The sequence below is a fragment of the Sylvia atricapilla genome, chromosome 8 (assembly GCF_009819655.1).
Source record: "Sylvia atricapilla isolate bSylAtr1 chromosome 8, bSylAtr1.pri, whole genome shotgun sequence".
NCBI classification, from domain to species: domain Eukaryota; kingdom Metazoa; phylum Chordata; class Aves; order Passeriformes; family Sylviidae; genus Sylvia; species Sylvia atricapilla.
The window spans coordinates 15,694,468-15,718,181 of record NC_089147.1 but is presented as its reverse complement, the minus strand read 5'-3'; the positions used below and the strand labels follow the sequence as shown (position 1 = coordinate 15,718,181).

At 38.2% G+C, this 23,714-nt stretch overlaps 1 protein-coding gene across 1 annotated transcript; it reads right to left on the bottom strand.

Annotated features, from left to right (window-relative positions):
* Positions 1-769: 769 nt before the first annotated feature.
* LOC136364474 (uncharacterized) lies at positions 770-23,207 on the bottom strand. The gene is made up of 14 exons (XM_066324447.1): positions 23,131-23,207; positions 21,669-21,945; positions 19,876-20,127; positions 18,980-19,056; positions 13,323-13,398; positions 9,847-9,978; positions 8,884-9,007; positions 6,561-6,621; positions 6,412-6,458; positions 5,899-5,974; positions 4,926-5,027; positions 3,434-4,351; positions 2,518-2,628; positions 770-1,358 (listed from the first exon to the last, which is right to left on the bottom strand). The coding sequence occupies exons 1-14, from the start codon at positions 23,205-23,207 to the stop codon at positions 1,046-1,048; spliced, it is 2,643 nt and encodes an 880-aa protein (XP_066180544.1). The 3' UTR covers positions 770-1,045.
* Positions 23,208-23,714: the final 507 nt, after the last annotated feature.

The window sequence follows — 23,714 nt, the reverse complement described above, 5'->3', positions numbered from 1 at the left end:
TGGTGCTTCTCTGCAGCTGCTGGCACAAATTCAGTTACTGTTTGTTGCTGTATGTTTGTGAGAGCCACAGGCAGTTCAGGAGACTGTTCAAAACATGACTCCTAAAACTTGACTCCTTCAGCTCACCTGAAGAAGTCAGTCTTCTCTTCTGACTGCATTGCTCTGCTGTAAAAGAAGAAACTAGTAAAAAACACAACTGTGGAGTAGGACAGATATGACTGACAAGGGAGGAGGTGTAAGTGCATAGGCACCAGTGCCCTCGGCCAGTGGAGACAGCTAAGGTGACATACATGACCTACCTTCCTTAGGACCCGTTGCTGAGAAACTGTGAAATTTACCTGCACTGGGCTATTCTGAAGCATAGATAACCTAAGGGATCAGGAAAAAAATACACAATCAGGATGAGATATTCCAATTACTGAAAAGCAGGTTTGACATTTAGAAAATTCAAACTCCACTTGCTAACATGTTCTTAGCAATCCAGGAAAAATTCTGCTATGAAAAAGCATCCAACTAGGTCAGGTCAGTGGATGGTGCAGATAACATGGAAGTAAATTGTGAGGCTGCAGTGATTGTTAGCAATAATTCAAATGTCTGTTTTCAAATTAAAGTATGAACTGGACATAACTTGGCTCCATTAATTTCTAACTATTTTCCCTATAATTTCAATGCTAGTCTACCTGATAGTGCAGTGTTATATTATGCATCTGTAAACTACATATTCTTTAAAGAACTGTAAAACAAAAACCAAACACAACCACTCAGAAAGTTGCTTAAGGGGTTGTTTGTTACAGGATTGCAATTTCACTAAAGGAAGAACTGCTTTAATTCCATGTGTACAGAGACACTGTCTCCAACGACACTCAACAAACACAGCCTAATAAATTTAAAGAACCAAACATCAGTAGAAGCTAATCTTACAATAGAGACCTGTTCATTACTACTGAAATTTTCATTGAACTAATTTGCTTTAAAAAAATTGGTCCACATACAAAATAAAATGGGTAAAAGCAATTCTAAGTGGAGCAAACATTGTCCTTTTTATTCAGTTCCAGGTGTAGTGGTCTCTTGGTGGTATATCGTAATGTGATCTTTCTTCCTCTTCAGGTCCACAATCTAGTGGCAGACCATAATTGTAATCAACTGTTACAACTGGTAATCTTTTACTTTGATCCATGCTTCTGGTAGTTTCACCGCGTAGAGGCTTTCTTTCGTAGTCTATTAAACTATCTTCTTGGTGTATGGATGAAGATGGGTGCATTGTTCGTGAAGAGTATGGTGCAAATCTGTTTTTTCCTCTAGTAAATTCCTCTGAGAGATGCACTCTCCTATTGTCTTCAGGACAATGTGCTCGATTACTGCAAGAACAAATAACAACAGTGAAATTCTTAGAAATAAACCAGCTGATGGTTAGAAATAAACCAGCTGATGGTTAGAATTCTTAGAAATAAACTGATTTATTGCTGATGGCCACCACTAGTAATTAACTGTGCCTAACACTGAAAGAACAAGTCAAACTCTCATTCTTGTTTTTACCCCCTGAAATTAAAATCCTCTCTATGGACATTGCAAATTTGTATTAATTTTCCAATTCTAGTGATTAAAATTACAGCTCTTTCCAGTAAGTAATTCTACTAGAGGAAGCTTTTTTTCAAGCGCTGTTTACTGAGGATATCTTCACCTAGGGGACGTTTTCTTCCCAACTCTGTGTTTGTGTTTTATGTACAATATGTAACAATAGCTCTCTAGTATGTAGTCTCAACAGGCAATAACATTCTTAGGAAAATATTTTAATTATTCATTCTTCTGCAATAGAAGACTCTCCTGTAAAATATATATGGAACGATCTAAAAATGTATATAGTATATATATATGTTTCAATTCTCTTTACTCTCAAATATCTTTCTTACTTAGTAAAGGAAGTGGTAGATAAAGCCAAGTCAAAACAATCTTTAAAATTTTAAAATCTTTTCTCTTACTGAGCCATAGATTTGCTTAGACTGGAATCTCTAGAAGGATCTCTGGAAGTACCCAGGATCACCTCACACTAAGTCTCATTAGATGAGTTTGTACAGGGGCTATGTCCATTCTTAAAGGATGTGGGACAGTGGCTCTGGGCAACCCAGTTCAGTGTTTGACCATCCTGCACAGTAAACTCCTTAGCTCATTGTACATGGTGTTTAAGAATTAAATACAGCATCTGTGTTTTGGTTTTTTTGCTTACTGATACTTGATTTTCATACTATGTAGTTCATTAAATTGATCTGTGCTTGCCACTTCGGTGATTATGTCAGGGATTCATGCAATAATCACACTCAAAACTCAGTACCAATGGACCATGAATTAGTCACGTTATTTGCTCAGTGCTCAGATTCAATGGGTTAAACTGCATTTAAGCAAAAATATTAACGAAGATTTTTAGTCTGTGCAGTGATTTGTATTTTTTAGCTGAGGAACATGGGGAGCAATACTACAAAGGTAAGTCAGAAAATAATGTATGATATGGGTGATACTCACCCATAATTTCTGTTAAAGTCATCATTATCAGACCCGTAATCTCTGTGAAGTGAAGGAGATGAGGAGAAATGAGGTTCTGGTACGTTTTCATGGGACGAAAAGGACTGACTTCTGCAAATAACCAAAAGAATTGCATGTTAAGAAGACTGTCAACAGTTGTAAGATTTGGGAAAAAAATACACATCAAATGAAATAAAATATTTCTTCTTTTAATAAAGATTACTTAAAATTTTAATAAAAACTGTAATAACGATTAATTTAATACATCAAAATCATATGCTTCACTGTAAACAACATCCTCTGTTTTAGCTGTAGAATGGAACAAATTAAATCAAACTTAACTAGTTCAATACATCTGAAGTACATTCTGCAATATTAAAAGTACTTTGAAATATGTCAAAACCCAATAGGTTTACTAGTAAGTGATGTATGTATTCGTGAGAATAAAATGCAAGTTCTGAAGTAGATTTTTAACAAATTATTAACTCATGGAATAAACAAAGGCAAATCAGAACTTCCTTGTAGCTGTGTCTGGCTGAGGGCAAAAAAAAAAAAAATTCCTATCCTTTTCTGTCCAGGGGGCTTCTTTTTAAGTGTAAGTTTCTGTACATAACAAAGTGATACAAGAGTTTTGTTTCAAGCTGACTAAAAGGTAAAAGAAATACAAATTTTAAAGAAGCACAACCTTCTAATTAAGAAAACACTGTCTTTTGAAGCTGCAACATTCCAGTTACATCAAACCCTTCTGTAAATCCAAACAAGCAAAGTTAATGAACTGATCATTTATACATTAAAAGGATGATTGATTCTAAAGTAATTTATTTTTAAAAATACTTAATTTGAAATTTAAGTTTAAACTGCTGAGGTTTACACTTTTATTCTCTAATTCTGTTCTTACAGCTGAAGGATGCTTTACCTGTCTGAACACCATTCACGTGGCAAGTCACTGTGACCTGGATGATCATGAAAAGATCTTAGCCTTTGTCCATGCCCTTTATTACCATAATCAAAATCTTTTGATTGAGTCTGTTCCTGTAAGCCATCATAAGGCTGAGGGTCATGAAAAGGTCTGCACCTTTGTCCAGGACCTTTATTATCATAATCTTTCAGTTGCATCTCTGTTTTTAAGTCATTACGAGGCTGGTGATCATTGAAAGGTCTCAACCTCTGCCCATGACCCCTCTTAACAAATTCAAAATCCTCCAATTGCATCTGTGTCTTCAAGTCATCATGTGACTCGTAGTCATGGAAGGATCTCAGTCTTTGACCACGACTTCTACTGGCAGAATCCAATTCTTTTAATGGCATTTGAGTCTGAAATTCATCACGAGATTGGTGGTCGTGGAACAGTTTTCGCCTCTGGCCATGGACCCTGCCACCGAAATTAAAATCCTTTGACTGCCTGTCTTCCTGCAAATCATTAGGAGATGGATGGTCAGGAAAAGATCTCTGTCTTTGTTCCCGGCCTCTGTTGAAGTCAAAAGACTGTCTGTCTGCTTGCAAATCATCATGAAACTGGTGTCCATGAAAAGATCTCAAACTCTGTCCATGTCCCTTGTTACTGAAGTCTACGTCCTTCAGCTGCGTGTCTTCTTGATAATCATCATAAAACTGGTGATCAGTGAAGGCTCTTTGTCTTTGTTCTGGTCCCCTATTGTAGTCCCAGTTTCTCATCTGCACTGATGCTCTTAATTCACCCTGAGTTTGATGGTCATGAAATGGTCTTCGTCTTTGTCCAGGCCCCTTATTAACGAAGTCAAAATCTCGCAACTGCATCTGTCCTTGCAAATCATTGTGAGAGTGGTCATCATAAATTCTTAATCTTTTCCCAGATCTGTTAAGAAGTATTGAATATCATACTTAGAAGTGCTACATGTGATTAATGAAAACAATTCCTTTTTAACCAAGAATTTACATGAGACACATTTGCAAATATGAAGGTATCAAAATTACTAATATTGCAAACTGTGTAATGTAAGATTAAGATTATAAAACCTGTAAGATTATAAAACCTTCAGTGTTTCACAGCAGAAGTTGTGAAAAACATTCAATTGTAATTCTATAATACTTGTTAAACAGGGAAAACCAGTGATTCAAAAATAACTGCAGATTACTGTAGAATAATGAAGAAGGACAAGCAAAGTAAAACTCAATTTTCCTAAGTGAACTAATTACTTACAGACTTCTAACAGCATACATTCCCTTTCTTTCCCTTATCTTGTTAGTGTTTTGTCAAATCCTGTAAATGCATTTTTCATAAGTAGGCTATATTAATAAAATCTCTCTTGGGTATCTATGGTATTTTCAATAAGAAGCAATTATTTTCCTTTGTGGGGTTGTTTTTTGTTTTCTTTTTTTGGTTGGCTGTTTTTTTGTTTTGTTTTCAAATCTGTTTTTCAGCCTATTACCCCTGAAAATCTTCATTTGGGAACCGCTCTACAGATCCTTCCATTGCATGTGGTGGTGGGATAATATCTTCATCTGCATCCCATACATCCATTCCAAGGTTACTAAGAAGGAAAAAAAATCCCACATAAGCTTCCTTTTTTAAAGCATACTACTGACAGAGAAAAAACACACTTCCATAAAATTCTTCAGTTCTGAATGACAGAAATTTTATGTTAACTAAAACTTACAGAAAACCTAGAAAATATTAACCTTGTACATTTATTTTAAAAATCTAACATGAGTCAAACTTAATCCTACACAGACTATGAAAACAATGATAGAAGTAGAACAAAGGACCTTCAATTAATCTAAAAAGAAACATATCACTCAGGTATTAATTTTAAAATCAATTTACTGCTACGAGGCATCATTGGCACAAATACTTTAGGAAGACAAAGGTAGGCTGCTCTTAGAGGAGAACATGACACGCATAACACTCTTAAACATCAGAAATACAACTACTACGAACGGAGGGGACGATGACAATGTTCCACTTCAACGTATTTTTTTATTCTTAAAACTGTTCTACTATTTTGTTTTTTAGTATCTTGTTCTACAGTGCCAACAACAGCGGGCAGATCACAGAACTTACACAGATATCTTTGCAGTGGCTCCTTTCAGCTTCTGAGAGAACACAGACTCAGAACACTTGTCATGTTATGATAAAAGCACAACAATGTTCAGTAGTAGTTGTCAGATTAAAAACGATCTTTTGAACCATATACATTCAAAAGAAGAACAAAGTATGCTCCACTTCATGATATTCGTCTGAGAACACACAAACAACTACACATATATTTTACATCTGTGTGTAGTTTCATACTAAAGGTTTAAGAAGGAATTAATTTTGGCTAAGGACTGGACGTGAACTTTTTAAAATGCCAGGAGACATACTGGAAAATCCTAAGCATACGACTAAACACTTTTGTTTACCTTCGCATCGGCTGCGTCCTGAGATCTGTGAGATACACAAGGCCATCCATGCGATGACCTCTGGCATCGCCAAAAGCTAAAGAAAAAGAAATACAGTCTAATGAAATGTGGTCAAACTGAGCCATGGAAATGTGAAAGGCAAGTGTTTGTTCCCCATGAAATGCTGAATTTGAAACAATTCTAACTTGGTTAGAATTTCAGCAAGATGGCATCATTGCAGCATTTAAAAAAAAACAACCTGGAAACTAATAGTGGTAGCAAACTATGACTGAAAACTCTTCCAAGTTAAAAAAAAAAAATTAAGCATCTAAAACATACTCTTCTATGCTGTCAATTTGCTATTGCTCAAGTCCTGTCTGGAATAGAATCAACAGTCATATATATATAATCTTCTATATAAGTCAGTACATGAAATTACTGCAAAGATACTAAAATAGAATTGTAGTATTTGTGAGTTTTTAGTAATTGTAAAGTACAACCTGACACGTGCCTTAGTTCAAACTATATACCTACCCTGAATTGCTGCCTCTGGATCCCAGCCTTCAACGTCTATAAGATACCTGAAGAAAAATATGACAACGTTATTGTCCCAAAGGGAATACAGAGTAATATAAAGATGATACTTTTTGTGAAGAATGATTTCTCCTTTCATACAGCCTTACCTACATATAAGGTAGCCAGTTCTATTAATTCCATTAGTACAGTGCACGCCAATGAGTTTCTCTATCAAAAAAGGAAAGAGTCATTAAAAAAAAAAAAAAATCTCTGCTTTTCTAGAAAAGTGATGATAAATAATGCTTGCTATTTACAAATTCTACTGTCATGCCCGTAAAACAAGAGACACATCCAGACAGGACTCATGTCCTCTCCACGCTGAAGCTCTAACAGCTTTTAGCTCACTACTTCCAAACTTGGAATGGCTGAGATTGACTCTGCAGAATGTAGACAAAAGGAGGAGTGAAGGCAGGTAAAGCACTTAGCATCAGCCACTGCAGTAACAGGAGAAAAAGAGTAAAATATTGGTTTGAAAGCAAATCTCAACCAGCAAATGTAGAACTGAGGAACTTACACGTAATGCACCTGGAAGTATGAAATGCTTAGGAGTATAAAATACATGGTGAAAAAAAGGACCAGAAATCTTTTCTTTTAAAAAAGATTATGCTAACTGGCCAAAGGCTAAAAAGCAGAGTAACTTAATATTGCTAGGGTGTTTCCAATGAGAGACTTCCAACAGTAATAGGAAAACTCTAATATGATCATACAAGGCACTGATAAAACCCCATGCAGACTATTTATATTCAGATTGAAATGTAATGAAAAACACACAAGTTCAATATATATAGAAAGGGCTAGTATGATGGTCATAAAAGGAAGCTTGTCTTTGTAATGTCAAATCTGAGATACAGATTTGGGGGACAGAGAATAATGATACATAAATGGCAAAGCTGGTGTAAAAATAAATGTATAACTGATGAAGAATTTTAGGAGAAGAATTCTAGATTTTGGAAGAAAAAATTATCATCAGAAGAAGAACAAGGTTTTTGCAGAGGCAGTACTGACAGGTGGTCTTTGAAACAGGACAGTGATAAACCTTTAAATGTCACAAAATATAACTGAGACAAAATATAAGTGTCTGCCACAGATTACAATAGTCAAATTGCCACATAAGTTTATTACAAATTGATGTCCTAACAACTCAAACACAAAAAACACCCCATCTTCTCAAAAAAGTATTTGTAAAAACAATATTTTAGGGATTATCTAAAACAGAGGCCAAATTATGAGGAGTAAAGTTCTCCCAAGTCAGAAGTTACATGAGCTCTGCCAAAATGCCCTTAGGAGCTGTAACTGCAGGTCAACACCCAGTAACAAATCAATAATTGATTCTCTCAAGATCAGATTCAGATACACAGTGTTCTTTGTCACACAAAAAAGCACTAGATCCAAATCAAAAGAAAACTAATTATCACCAGGTAATTTCCTTAAGCCCAAAAAAGAGCAAAGGAAGAATGTACAAACTAACTTCCTGAGCAAGAACAAAGGCTTTTTCTTGTATTTTTTCATCTTCCCTGTAGTTTTAATTCAGGCTCTCATACCTGAAATTTAGGTCAGAACTTTTCCACAAAACAGTTGATCACCCACAGCAAGACCCTGGTTATGTTCTGCAGTAAAAACGGAATGCACTTGGGCAGTTAACATCAGTTAATATCTCCACTTTCAAAGAGAATGACAAAAGAGCCATAGTAAATACCATGAAAAGGCCTAAAAGAATGGTCCACCATTATTGGATAAACAAACAGGTAAAATCTGCCTACAAAGAATCACTACCAAAAGTAGTGAGAAATTTAAAGCTACAAACACACTGTGGCAAAACACAGACTAATTTACTTTCACAAAAAAGCACCTTATCCAATCTGAGCAAGAACTGTCCTGTTGCACAGACATGAAAAAGCAGCACAACCACACTGTTGAAACACTGACACTGGGTCAGTAATCAGATTTTTCAAGAATGTTCAGATCTGAGGGCAATAATGGCCTCATAAGTAAAAAAACCTACATCAGACTAAATGGACAGAAGCTGCTCACACATATCAGTGCCCAGTGCCATCAGAGCCCCACTGCTATTTAAAACATCCATCAAGGGCTGGCAATACAACACTAAACTGATGGTAAATAATTTGGGTCAGACAGAGGAAGGCCTTGCTGCAGTTACTTTGACACATAACACAAGTGTAACACTATTAGAAAGGGCATTTCAGTTACCAGTCATTTTTGAAAAAGATATGTTTTGATTGAAAAAAAAGATATGTAGTGGTTTGCATAATGGATCTTATTATGATAATAAAGTGGAAAGTGCTGTGGAAAGCCTGAGATACCTGGTGTCATAAATTTTATTAAATATTGAAATTAGTAAATGACACAGTTAGGACTGAAATAAAATTTTGGTGAGTTTTTCTTTTTACAGCATAGGATGCTGATATTTACCATTTCCTGCATTTTCCCAAAGGAATTTTCTGACCCACTTTTTGAACTGTAGGATAGTAGCATTATCGGGGACTTCAAGTCCAACAGTATAAAGTTTCTTATACTGCACACTTTTAGGTAAATCCTAACAACAAAAGAAAAAAGCAATGGTAAAAATTACTTTAGTCTTGCAATAATTAGAAACCTTAAGCAATATCTAACATAATGACAATGTAAACCAGTTGTTCAAATCCTGAATAGAAACTGAAAACAATCTTGACACAATTGCACAGAGATACACTTTCAGGAACTACTAAAGGTGGTCTTTAATTTCTGTATTAAAGACCACCTCAGACAAGGAACAGTTCCTACAGAAGATTTATTTATCCCTGCTAATAAGGCTGCTCATTAACTAAGGGAGCAGATTCTTGGCATTCCATTCTAACCCATTTTACAATTATTAGCAGTATTTGTCCCTCCTACCAACAGTCATGTACATAGTCATAAATTCACTCCCTCAATGCCTAGAGGGCATGTGCATTTGAAGATCTGCATTCAACAGGAGGCTGATTGATCACAATTGTTTGAACCATACAGGTAAAAACTTTTAAATTGATAAAGTGGTTTAAAAATGTACACCTTCTTAGGGGATTCCACTCAGTAAAAAGGGATCAGTAAAAAGAACCACCTAGGAATAAATGAGAGTATCTTCAGGACAAAGGGTGTAACTCTTCTGCACTTTCTGTGCAGTGTCTGGCACTGAAGTTTTCATCCATTACTGACTTACCATAATACTAACAAGCCATAAATGCAACTAGTTGGGAGAATGAGCTATCTCCTGTGTAATAAAACATTTATTTTCTATTGGAGACATAAAATTAGTCTAAATGGCTTGTCTATTCCAATTCAAGGTAAGCAAATGTGCAAACACTTGAAAACAAAAGCTGCAGTAACTATTTTACATTTTTATTAGACTTTTGTTACCTTAACTTCATAGTATCGTGTGGTATATGTTAAATCAATAATTAATCCAAGCTCCACATTTAAGGCTTTCATTGCAGCAATTAAGTTTTTTGGTGTAAATTTCTGGGTCGGGGTAAGCCTCTGGTTAATAGCCTAGAAAGAAAACAGAAAAGAACTATTTTCTTTTTATGTTCTAATAACAAGAGATTTGTAATACTCAGCTGTTGTAATCAGAAGTAGGAAACATCAATATTTAAAAGTGTTTAATTATCAAAACCACATCCATACAGGTAAGAGGAACCAAAAAGAAAGCAAAAATTTATCTATTCCTTTTTAGATGAAAATGCAAGATAATGTGAGCATTTCTGCTTGTACAATGTTAACAGTCATTATTAAAACTAGCTCTAATTTGATAAACACAAAAGTTCTGAAAAATGCAGCATGTATATATTGATTTTTATGTAACTAAACACACTAAGAAGCAAAACACTACAATCTACTTTCCCTAAACAAATTTTGTCCTCTACCATAACTCAAAACTGAAAGTGTATTTCACATAAAACAGAAGAAATTGTGATACCAGAGTTCATTTCTAAAGGTTTAACTTTCTTCCTACAGATGTTGTGCAGACATTTTTATTCCTGCTTCATCTCTTGTCAGAGTGTACTTACATGTCATTTAGCACTTGGGAATATTAAATAAGACTAAATATCGTGACTAAGAAAGCTGTGTGTTGGTGGATAATGAATAATTAATTTCATTTGACAAACAGTGAGAAACATGTTTACTCACCCTATTGTAGCTGTATTTTTTGAAATGTGTTCTTCACTTTAGGTATGAAAATGCCTCATATACTCAAGACTGGATTTTCTCTGAACAGTGCACTTGTCCATTGTGAGAGCCTTTTGACACAGGCTCAGCCAGAACCAATAAAGAGTGGCAAAAGATGCAGCAGCCTCACCAACCTGTCAGTTCCTTCACCAACAAGAAATTCAAGCAGACTGGACTCAGAACTACTGGAATGGAAGGCAGCCACAGACCACATACTTCTTAGAACCACAGATGCTATACAGAAACTAGCCATTCCCTGTTTTGACTGTACAGATTCTAATGTAAAACACCAGCAAAGCACTTCTCTCGAGTCTGGAAACAGAGACAGGAAACTGAAGTAAAGAATAAACAGCAGGGCAGTGAGATCAAAGCTGGTATGTGATTAAGAAGCTTGAGCTGAAAGGAGGAGGATAGAAAGGGTGTAATAAGGTATTCAGTCCTATGTATTTCAGACACCAGAGCACTGCTGAAAAAAGTGGCGGTTGTAGAAGTTTAAACAAAATGAACATGAGTCACTTATGAGTTCTCTTAGTAGAATCTGAAACTGAACTTAACAACTTTGAGGTGACAGGTGAATTTGCAAAAGGTCTATGGTAGAACATTAAAGAATTTTTATTATATGACATGACACAAATTGAGGAGCAATGTAATTTACAAAATTAAGTTATCTCCAAACATATTGATCCAGTAGACAGTTAAATGTGTTATGAAACACTATGTTTTGAAAGACTCACTGGAATTTTCTGAAAAACTCCTGCTGAGTATTCAGTAGGTTAGGTGTTTAATAGGGCTTTGAGAATGTGAGAAATCTGAACCAATTCTAAAATCCTCCTAATAGCATGGGAAAGAACTTGCCCTATTCTTACTACCCTACAATGTTACTGTTAGCATTATAATGGTGATCTGAAAGGCAGGACAGAAAATTCTTTCAAGTAAACTCGTGATCTTTTTAGTAAACACATGACTAACAGCACATCTTCTAAGACAACAACCCTGTATCTTCAAATACTGAAAATGTGTTGTCTCCCTTTGGGCAAAATCACCAATCATCAATTTCCTAATACATAGCAAAGAAGCTAACTACTTCATATTAATGATGTCTGTTCCACCAATTTAATAAATAACAGGACTTTCAACAAACTATAACCAATCAGGTCTTCAGCATTTTCAGACAGATTTACTGACCACCTCTGCAAAGACATCACAGCCTAGCCAGTTACACATTTTACGTATATTCTGCCACAAACTCCATGACCTTCAAGCATATGATCTCTGGCAGACTTGTAATTTCTCTGTCTTGCATAGTTGGAACTGAACAAACTGAAGGGACAGAAATGTTATACATTTTGCATCCTTGGGCACCAGACTTTATGTCTGGCCAAGACAGCTTTCTCAGAACAGAGATCTAAGCCCCAGCCGATGTGGAGTGGTCCTTGTGACAAGAGCAAAGAAGCCAATATAACTCTACTGGATTTTATATTCACAGCTTGGTTTGTTGACTGGCAGTCTTGCTGGAAAATCACACAACTGCTGTACCATCCATCCACATCTTGGAGTACATGATGTGTTAAGTATGAGATCCTTGGTGTCCAAGGAACCAAACCATCATCCTGAAGTTGTAAAACCAGCTGCAGGAAGCAAATCCTGCGTTTCATCTCCTAATAAACCTGAACTGAATGCTGACTGAAAACATAATGGGTAGTAATCCACTCAAAGAGCCACAATTTTTGTGTATGAATCCTAGAAAGCCATCTGTAGAGAAAAGCTTAGACATAACATTTCCCTTTAGCTGCTACAATTATGTCAGGCCACTGTAATTTCTTTAAAAGTGCTTAGAAACTTTTATTTCCTCTGTATCTAAAGCAAGGACTTGTAAAAGTTAATTTATACAGCACTTATCTTATTTGTCCTTCTGTATAAATTAACACTAATTTGCCCTATGCCTCCAAAAAGGCATAGACACTAAGGAACTGAACAGTCTCAATGAGACAACCTCCACATATTTTAGAATCAAAGAATTTAAAAATTTAATATCTTATTTAATAGTGTGTTTATTAGCTTAGGATGGCACTTCACTTAGTAAGACTCTAAAGAAAATACCAATAAAAGTACTTTTTAATTTATTAATTAGTAAAATAGAAGAACTCTATGAAGACTTCTTTTTTAGCTATTCTACCAGATCACTGAAGATTTTTGCTCTTTTTGCTTATGAAATTGCCAATATGGATCTGTGATTTTAAAAGCTCTGCAGTGGCTGGTATCCTTCAGTGAGTGCTTAATTTCCATAAAATTATACTTTGGCTTACATTGCCTAGATTGTTACTCATATCATAAGCTCTTCTGTATGATTTTCTTAAAACAGCCATGAAAAGATATTAAATAAGATTATGTATTTAGGCCACTTAATAGTGAACAAATTAATTATGCTGATTGATTTAGAAGCTTAGTTACTTTTAAAAGATAAATAAAAAGAGTAACATCAGATATAAAGAAAAATGAGAAAAAAAATAGAATGTTATTTTAAAAGCCAGATGGCTGAAAGGTCTAAATCCGAATAAATTATTCAAAAAAAAACTTCCTTGAAATTTGCATGTATAGTCATGCTATTCTTCACTACTTTTGCAGTTTATCTAAAACAGCCAACTTGCAGTTACTTTTATACATACCCCTTTTAAAGGTACTTTGAATGCAATAAATCTCGTTCCTGGTATAGGCTGTCCAACTGGTGTCAAACTCCGCCATCTATAACGAAAGAAGTATTAATTTTTAAATATTTTCAAGTTGCATTATCAACAGAAGATACCCACAGAACAAAGTACATAAAAACTGCTGTTATCATACAGTACAATTAGGTCCCCAAATCTGCAATTATTCCATGAAGCAGTTTCAAAGTATCACCAGAGCATTTGAAAAGAGTCCTTTTCCTTTCTTCCTTCTTCAACTTCCAAGAAATTCCTCTCCTCAAAATGGCAGGATAATGTTTACCAAGTACCACCAATATAAAGCAAAGCAGGTGTGTGCGGTTCAACAGGTTAATGTATTATTGTAGTTGGTGGACATTTTTCACCTGACTGAATCAAACCCCTTACAAAAAGCTGCCACAGGAAGACATCAATCATTTAATTGACAATGGAGTGCAAAGTTTACTTTCATTAACAATACAAATCATCTGTATTTTCCAAAAATGTTTCCTTTGTAATATGCTTCTTTTTCAAAGAAACACTCTTGAATGAACTTTCTCTCACAATTTTGAAAAATACAGAGGATATTCCATCACACCAAAACCTACCACAAATCACCAATAGGAAGACTTGTCACAACACTCAAAACACTTGTAATTCCAAAGCCGCAAAGAACTGGTATGCACAAGTTCTACATTGTACTGAAAAAGCTTTCAATATATAATATTGAAGTGATTTTAAATTTTAAAGATGGATGAAAAGCATTATCTGAAGAGGAAAACAAGTTAATGAGCAGATCAACTTTACCTTCAAAGAGTACCTTCAAACTTACTGAATTGAGAACTATTATTTTTTCTTCTACCGCAAGTGCAAATTATCTCCATAACCTAACAAGGTACAGCTGGATGACTTAAAATCTACACAGGCCTTTTGCATTTTTCACAAATACTTCAACTATTAAAATATAAAACATTTCTACTAGATTCTTTACCATTGGTGTCTACTCCTTTGCAATTTTCTGAATTAATGCTTAAATTAATCTCTCCCTTTGAAGGGACCATCCATCAGCTTCCAGATGCCTTTCTGATGTTCGTTCAACTACACCATTTAATAAAATAAACTGAATACTTAATTTTAAAATATTCTAACCACTGAGTACTTTGTTTTATTCACAATTCCTGTATCAGAGCATAAAAAAATCTAGAAGCTGGCTGGAAAAATTCTCCATTAAATATCTATAATTATGTTTGTCATAGTATATAAATAACAACATCATCATTCAGAGATGCTTGGAAGTAACAAAGGAAACACAAAGCAGGGTGACCAAAGTGTATTTGATACTAAGCAATCAGGTAACAATCTCCTACAGCCACGTCGTTAGCACTAACTTCTCTCTGTAACCTTCATCATGAGGCCAAGAACAGATGAAGGCTCACAATGCAGACATACAGGTGCTTAGTTTAATGGACAACAAATGAAGCAACAATGGAGTAATAACAACTCATCATTAGGAAGGCTGTTGCAAACAGCTGGTCTGTAGAAGACAGATAAAAGGTGAGAAAGTGTAAGGGCAAACTAGAGATGAGATCACTAAGAGCTGTTTCAAATAAAATCTTCTACTAAAATCTAATCTTTTTGCAGGTTAAGTCTTCCTAAGCGACTCTTCAAGTTTGTAAACTCTGGAGTCTGGTAGCTTTATGCTTGCTGTAAAATATGAAAATAAAAATCTGAGACTATGTTCCATTTACTTCTATTTAAGATATTTAAACTGTACGTGAATCAATTAGGATCAGAAATTCAATGCCGTTTTAACCTTTCTCTTGGAAATCTATGAGTGGAAATAAACCATAATTATCAGAGATGGGAGTGTTTAGAAGTCAAAAAGAAAGTATCAATTTTTTTTACTTTATTTAATTAACACTGTGAAAAAGGCTTTGTCAAAATTCTGAACTTTTTTCATATTAGGGGATTTACAGACCAATACCCCATGATTACCCAGTTTGTTGTCAGACCTTAATAAACTTGGAGTTTTATTCTCTTGTATTTAAGGCCATTTAAGTCCTCCCAGAAAAAAAAATATGCATAATCAGCAAGAAATTCAAAAGCTGCTGACAAGTCTATGGTAGAAAACGAGTAGAAGGCACTTTTCATCAACAAAGGAACATGGTTGGGAATTAAAAGTGGCGTGGACTAAAGAAAGTCAAACTCTTAGAGAAAAAGTAGAGATAAAGGCAGAAATTATCAAAGACGAGCCACAGGTAGTGACATAAACAGGAATTACAGGAGCAAAGACTTAACTCAGTGTTTTAGCAAGTATGAATGAGACTTGTGACACATGATCTTATCCTGCCTGAACAGGAGTGGATGGAAGAAAGGCAAGACTCAGAGGTGTTATCACAAGACTTGGCACCATCATCATCCCTGTACCAGTGACTAAGAGCTAACAGAGGCTTGGATGAAAAAAAAAAAGCTGGACACGAAGAAAATTATTATGGATTACATCCAGTTGCTATTTTATCTGCTTTGGTTTTAAAGTTTTGATAGAGCCAGATGTGGAATACTTTTTTTTGTAATTTTTTTAACATTAAAAATAAATAATTGTTAAGGTCATATGGGAGTTTTAATTTCCAGTAAAATTTTCTGGTTTAGAACTGATTCATAATAAGATTTACTTTAACAACTACTGAAATACTGTCATCTCTACCAAGATAATTTAGAAAATACTACTTGGAACCTCTTTTTCCTTTTTTTGGCTACTGATACTGCATGATACACCTACATACTGATTTTCCAAGTGACTTCCGTCCCTCTATAGACACCAGATTCAAAATTAGTAATAGGAAATACTTTTACAAATAAAATATCATACTTCTCTCCCGCTCACTGTTGAGCATACACAATCCATTATGCCACTGTATTTAATATTCCTGTCTAAATGAAAATGTTGATGCTTTAAGTCTGGACAGGAAAAATTCAGTTAAAGAAGCATGTTTACAGTGCCTAGGAAAAATAATTCAGCTTTGCTCTTCTAACAAAAGGATCCCACTCAGTATTTTTTAAACTATTGAAGAGAAACATGCCAGAAGGTGACATTTCTGCAGATGTTCTTCAGAACTGAATTGGGGTTTATGTAATTATACCCACAGCAGGATTTTGAATGCTGAAGCACAAATGGGTATAAATCCGTAAAAACATCAGTCTTTTACGACTTGTTATGCAGCTTGGACTGTCTAGTTCCCCACTAAAACATCATAGTGTGCAACTACTGAAGGATAAAACCACTCCAGACACTGTGAAGAAACAGAACTTGACTTCACGTGTAAACTGCAGTGCAAGGAGTCACTTGAACCCCTCTTTTACACTGATGTCTCATTTTGCTACAAAATTACTTCACCAGCACTACTTGGTAGGTTTGAGACTGCAAGCGACACTACACCATAGCTCCACTCCAAGCCATTACTGGTAAAGAAGGAATGTACTTTTCTTTTTCATAGAATGGCTTGGGTTGGAATTGGCCTTAAACACTATCTAGTTCCAACTCTTCTGCTACAGGAAGGGACACCTTCCAGTAGACCAGGTTGCTCAAAACCCCATCCAAACAGCCTTGAAAACACTCACAGGGAAGGGCATCCAGAACTTCTCTTGGCAACCCATTCCTGTACATCACCATCCTTACAGTGAAAAATGTCTTCCTTACATCTGATGTAAACCTCTTCAACTTTAAAGTCATTACCCCTTGTCCTAAAAAAAGTTTCACCACTTCTTCACCTACTACCTTAACTGAAACCTCCAATTTATTGTATCGCTTCAATTAGCATAATGAAATTTGGATTGAAAATGTTAAGAATTGAGGAACTAACAGGAAGACAATCTTAAAAGATGCCACTATGTAGTGTTGCTTTCCTTATCTCTTGCAGTACCATTAAACCAAAAGAGTTACTGTTAGAGTACTGCTCTTACAACGCGATGATTGAGGTTGTACTTCCACAGTCTGCACTGTCTGGACTTGTCTTTATACTCCAGGGTACCACAATCTCACTTCTGCCAACATTATTTCTGGGGCCAGTAAACTGCATGTGCAGGATCACCTAGACTGAAATAATTTTCCTTAAGTCCCTTCCAGGGTTCACTTCCATGTCTTCCTGGCTTACTGAATTACTGACAGTGAAGAACAACATGCTGTGCCAGCACAAGGGTGACATCCATATCCTGCTGCATGAGACTGGGGCTTCAACTTCTTAACTGCCAAACCCTGTTACTGTGGCTGTCTAGCTTCATTTCTAAGCAGTATAAAAACTATCTGAAGAAGCTGAAAGCACTTCAGTATCAGGCATTTTGTCAGAAGGTAATACTAACTTTATAACCAAATACTTGATAGTAGCTGTTTCTCTCTCCGAAAGGTATTAGTTTCCAACTGTACAAGTCTAAAGTACAGTCCACTGATTCTTCCATACTTAAGAAATCCATGTAACCTGAAAGCTTCTCTAGTTCAAATGCAAGGGGGGGGAAAAGAACGGAGAAATGAGCACCTGATTCTGAAAGTTTTAGCAACAATTTCCGAAGATGAATAAAACAAAGACAATTGTTTTCAGATTTCTGAATCACTGCTTAAAAAACTAACCCACTTTAGTTCACTTTCATCCAACACGTAACTGAAATTTCATCAAAATTTTCAGAGAAAGACATGCTTAAATAGTTTTTCTTGAAATTTATTCTTATTTTGATCCCTGAGTTTGTCAGCCACAGAAAAAAACTTCAGCTTCTTAATTTTTTTAATTCTGTTCATTTTTTCTTTCTATTTACTGCTTTTAGACCAACAAATATTACAGGAACATGTGTTATTTGTATCTTATTGCTCCTCCAAAGAATGCTCTTAACAAACCTACTTCACACTCCTCCTGAAACCAGCACAATGTAATTCTCTGCTGAAATAATGTAAAAACTGCAAGTTCTTGCCCCATTACAGTGTGCCTTTGTATCTCAGCATCCCCTCCTATCCAAAAAGTTTGTATTGATGTTATCAAGAACACATGGGTTAAAACTCTTAACCTGGACTACTTCTTTCGTGCTTTATTACAGCTGAAGAATAGAACTATATCTGTTTCAAGTGACATCATTCTGTGGTCCATATATGCACTCTCAATCAAGTAATCAGAAAGCCTGTATGGTGCATTTGGGTTGAGATTATTTTTGCTGATACACCGTTTCTGTTGTCCTCTTGTTAGAAACAAAAACACAGGATGTTTCTGGATTTGAATTCACAAAACTATTCCTTGATCTTACGCATGCAACCACCTGCTCCCATCTTATGAACTCTTCTGCCATTCCTAGCAGCAAACATGTGAGCAGTCAGGAGTATGGACTACTCTCCCATTTCCCCAGTAAACATACGCTTGGGGGTAAAAAGATCAGGAAGAAGGAACTGTGTGTGGCCGATGTAGGAGAAGTGTTCACAGACAGGCTGGAGCATTATACTCACCTGGGGGATGAATGGCTGGGCTGTTCCTGTCCTGGAGAAGATACCTACCTTACCTGTCTCTAGGTGGTGAAGATGCTTGAGGCAAGAAAGCGCCTGGAGCAGTCAGTGCCCCTCTCTGTGGGATGCCCGCTCCTGCCTCTTGCTTAATGTGAGGGATACTTACCCATCAGGGATAGTATTCTTCTTTACCATGCTGAAAGCAGGAGCAGGCAGAGCAGGAGGCAGCGGTGAAAGTGGGCACTGCAGCAAAGGAGAGAGAACCGCGCGGTTAACACGGTGCTATTCTCTTTCTCCATCAGTGGGCCTTTGCACAGGGCTGAGTCTCAAACCAAAGCAGCCAGCTGGGGCTTGAAGCCGTCCTGAGCAAGTTCTGCACCTTGCAAGCTAGCCTATTCCTCCACTGCTACAGCATGACAAGAGGGAAAGACAACTCACCTCTCCTCTCCAGGTGATCACAAGAGAGAGGAGAGGCGGCAGGTTTCTCTCTAATTCTGGCAGCAGCGCTGCAGGCACGAAGATCTTCCTGGCAGTCCTTTCTGTCCCACTCCTGCGGCTCGGAGCCGTCTATTCCGCCCTTGCGCTCCCAGTTAGAACCCGTTTCAACGAGAAGAACCTCCAGGCAACTGCAAGAGGCGAGGCCGGCACCTCAGCAATGGAAGGACCACCACCTGCTCCCCCCTAACCTAGACGGGTCCGACCCCGGCGGACGCCGGACGGCCGCCGCGCTCGGGGGGGCCCTGGCGGGGGTTCGAAGGGAGCGGCCCCCATGCCCCCGCTCCACGGATGACGCTGATGAGGCTGCCCCTCACAGCCGCATGTCCCCGGGGCAGCAGCGGCTGCGGGGCCGGCCCATTGCTCGACAGCGGCTGAGCCCGGGGTAGGGACAAACAGACCGAGGCGGGGGGAGGTCGCGGCCCGGCTGCGGGGGGCGGGCAGGCGGCTGTCGAGGGAGGCGGGCGGGCTGTGAGGGGAAGGGCGCGGGCTGCAGACGGTGACAGGGAAGAGCCCGTGCGGCGGCGGGGCGGGGCGGGGAGGAGCGGGGCTGCGGGCGGCCCGTACCCGGACAGAATTTCCCTGGCGGAGGAAGGAAAGGCTGGTGCGACACAGAACCTTCCCGAAAGGGCCGCGACTGCGCCTGCGCGGCGGCGGCGGCGGCGGGCGGGGCGGGGAGCGGGGCGCGGGGAGCGCGGCCAATGGGGCGAGGGGCGGCGGCGGCTCCGCGCGTGCGCGGGGCGGGGCCCCGGGAACGCCGCATCCTCGGGAGCGCTGCCGTGGAGTTATTCTCCGGCGAGATGCTTCGAAATACGGCCGCTCCGGTAGTCAAGGATGTGCGAATGATGTAGACTTAAAAACCAGCTAATCACCTCTCTTGCTTAAGCCAGTTAATTTTTGTTTTTAAAGTTCTTGAAATATATTATACGCTGCACACTGCTCTGAGTTGGTGTCAGTGAGTGGCAGCCAGGATGGTTGTCAGTACTACAAACACATTCTGAAAAGCTAAACCGTGATTTACAGTGAAACAGCTGTTGCAATGTTGGTCGTCACAATTTGCTTGTTAATACTTTTTTATTCATACTTGATACGGTGTCACCATGGCTCACAGAGCAAGTACATTAAATATTCTAAGCATATATTTTTTGATTGTTTTTCTTTGCTCTGTGTTACCTTTTTTCTTCAAAGACTTCCATCAGTCTTGTCCTTCACTAAGTGCTTTGGAGCAGCATTTTTGAGGTGCCTCATTTATGGAACTTAAAAATCTCCTTTTCATATGCTGCTTGTGATGCATTCCATATTGGATGAGTCCAATTGCTGCTCAGTACAAACTGATATGTCATACCTCTTCATTTTTGCATATATCTTGTAGTATCATTTTACTTTTTTTATATTTACTGCATAATTACTAAACATCAGCACTTATATTTTTAATTGAATCCATCACTGAAGTTCATTTTAAACTGAGACTTTGGGATGTCAGTAGAAATTGAAAAGGATAGAAGACAACATCTTGTTAATAACAATGTTGATGTAGATCAGTAATAGCTCTTTTTTTCTGAATGTGTGGATTTGCATTACCAAATGCTGAGAGATGAGTCCTTTTTCAAAAGGGAAGACTTGCATCAAGTGATTTGGCTTGGACTTTTTACAAATAAATATTTATGCATTTTTGAGGGATGCTTGTTGGCAGATTGATTATATGGATAGATTGAAGGAAGACGAAGTAATCACAGGTGAGCTGTGCTGTTAACCAACGATCTTGGAAAGGTGACCTTGACTTTCAGAAAAAAGTTACAACAGTTCTCTGAAAAACATCTGTGTTCTCTTTTCAGCAGTACAGTGAGACACTACCCAATATTTCTGATCCAATAAGTGTTAAATATTGAATGTGGTCGGTTCTTTACAGCATTCCACCGAAGCCTTCACTTTACTCTGATTTTTGAAAGAACGCAATAACAGCCAGAAGCGACGTAGATTAAAAGAGAGTGATTATTTTCACGTCCATTGTGTGACCGCGGTCTGGCCTGGGCACCGCCAGGGGGCGCCCGTGCCGCGGCTCCGCGCTGGGAGCGGCCGCGGCCGTGGGGAGAGGGACGGAGCGGGCCTCAGACGGCCCGGACACGGGCCTTGGGGCTGCTTAACACACCATGTTCACCCTCACACGGCATAGACACCGCGCCTTGGGGCTGCTTAAAACACCGCGTTCACCCTCACACGGCTCAGACACCGGGCCTTGGGGCTGCTTAACACACCGCGTTCACCCTCACACGGCTCAGACACCGGGCCTTGGGGCTGCGTAACACACCGTGTTCACCCTCACACGGCCCGGACACGGGCCTTGGGGCTGCTTAACACACCGTGTTCACCCTCACACGGCCCGGACACGGGCCTTGCCGCTCCTTAAAACACCCCGTGTTCCCCTCGCACGGCACAAATTTGGGGCCTTGGGGCTCCTTAAAACACCCCGTGTTCCCCTCGCACGGCACAAATTTGGGGCCTTGGGGCTCCTTAAAACACCCCGTGTTCCCCTCGCACGGCACAAATTTGGGGCCTTGGGGCTCCTTAAAACACCCCGTGTTCCCCTCGCACGGCACAAACACGGGGCCTTGCCGCTCCTCAAAGCCTGCACTCACCCTATGAAAACGTGACAGCAGTTGGGCAAGCAGTTAGCGTGTGGGGAAAAAATAATTATATGGGGTTTATATCCCACTGGAAGCTTGTCCTGATTTGTTTTCTTGCTGGAGACACTGAGGATGTTGGTAAGTGGCAAATAGAAAGACTTGTAAATCAGAACCTGCAGGAAGGTGGTACAATAAAAATACTTATTTACATATTTCCTGCTATTGTGCAGCAAAACTTAACAAGTCTGTTAGGATTGTATTAACTTAGTTTTTACATGCTTATATTGAATAGTTCCATGGAACTTGGTGGCATTTCCCACAGTTTAAGGTACAGCTTTCTGAATTTAGTTTTCTCATTCTCCCAGCAGCAGCAGTACTATAACTCCAGGTGATGTGTGAGGTCTTACTGCTGAGGAGGGATGCTCCCAAACCTCTGTAAATACCTTCACTCCCCTAAATGAGCAACCTGTGCTGCTGTCTCAGCCATCCCGATCACCTCAGCCTCAACTTTGCACCTACTTGAACAATGTTGGTACAACGCTATGCAAAATACAGACTGCCTAATTTTGAAAGAGTACTTAGAGAATGGATCATTTACTTGCTCTGCAGATGCATTTTATTATCTTTATTTGAGATTGAATAGTGACTAGACAGACCTATAACCTGACCCATTACCTTTTTTATGTTTTGCAGCTTCTCTGCTGTTTACGCTGTGTCATAAGACAAATGGAACTGCTATTAACTGGAAAATCTGGTCTGGCATACATGATGTGCATTTAGAGTGACAGTTCTCTACCTTGCTTTATACTTAATGGTACCACTTTGAATGGAGCATCTGGTAGAACAAGTCTTAGGACATGTAAGTATTTATTTTACTGAGATCAGTAAGGAAACTTACATATATATTTAGGTATATTATTAAACATATTATGAGAAGAAAAAAAGTATACAAATTGTTGCTCACTTGTATTGTGTTAGTAGCTGAAGGAAGTCTGTGGAACTTACTAGGACAACCTGATGTCCTGGCCCTGCTGGACCTGCCTGTGACCCCACTGAACTTTCTCTAAGTGTATATTCACAACCTCTCTTCACAATCCCCCTGTTCCTGGAGCAAGTCCAGGATGACAGTGCCTGCTACAGCAACTGTGCTTTTTTTACCCAGGTCAGGTCAGGCACATTTACCTGCCAGGTATCCTACCTGAAAGCTGGGACCAGTACCAAATTCAGTCTTCTGCAATTTCCCATTGACTGACTTCCTTTCTGCTCATTCTTCATTTATCCTATGGTGATCTGTTTCCTTTTCCTGACTACATCTCTTCCTCTTGTTTCTTCTCTAGCTCCTGTGGATTGCAGATCACATGCTGGAACACAAAGTGGAAATGCTACAGGTATTTTATAAAAATATTTTAAAATCGTAAGCATGGCTTCAGCATATCAGTATCTTCCTTAGTTTCTAAAGTGCTATTTGATAAATATCAGATATTCATCAGATATTTAGCATTTGGGTACCAAATCGATCTTAATCCTAAAATACAGTTATCTAATTTACTCACGCTGTGAATATCTCTGCTTTGCATTGTCCTGATGTAATAAGGTTCAGAGAAATACTATTGCTTGTAGGAGGGTTGACATCAATCCTCAAGAATTGAAAACATAGGAGATTGGATCAATGACTGACAAAATATTATTAGTTCAGCTGATATAAATCTTACTTTAAGAATCACTTAAATTACAAACCTAGTTGATAAATTTAATTAAATATCTTTTAAGACTAGTAATGTA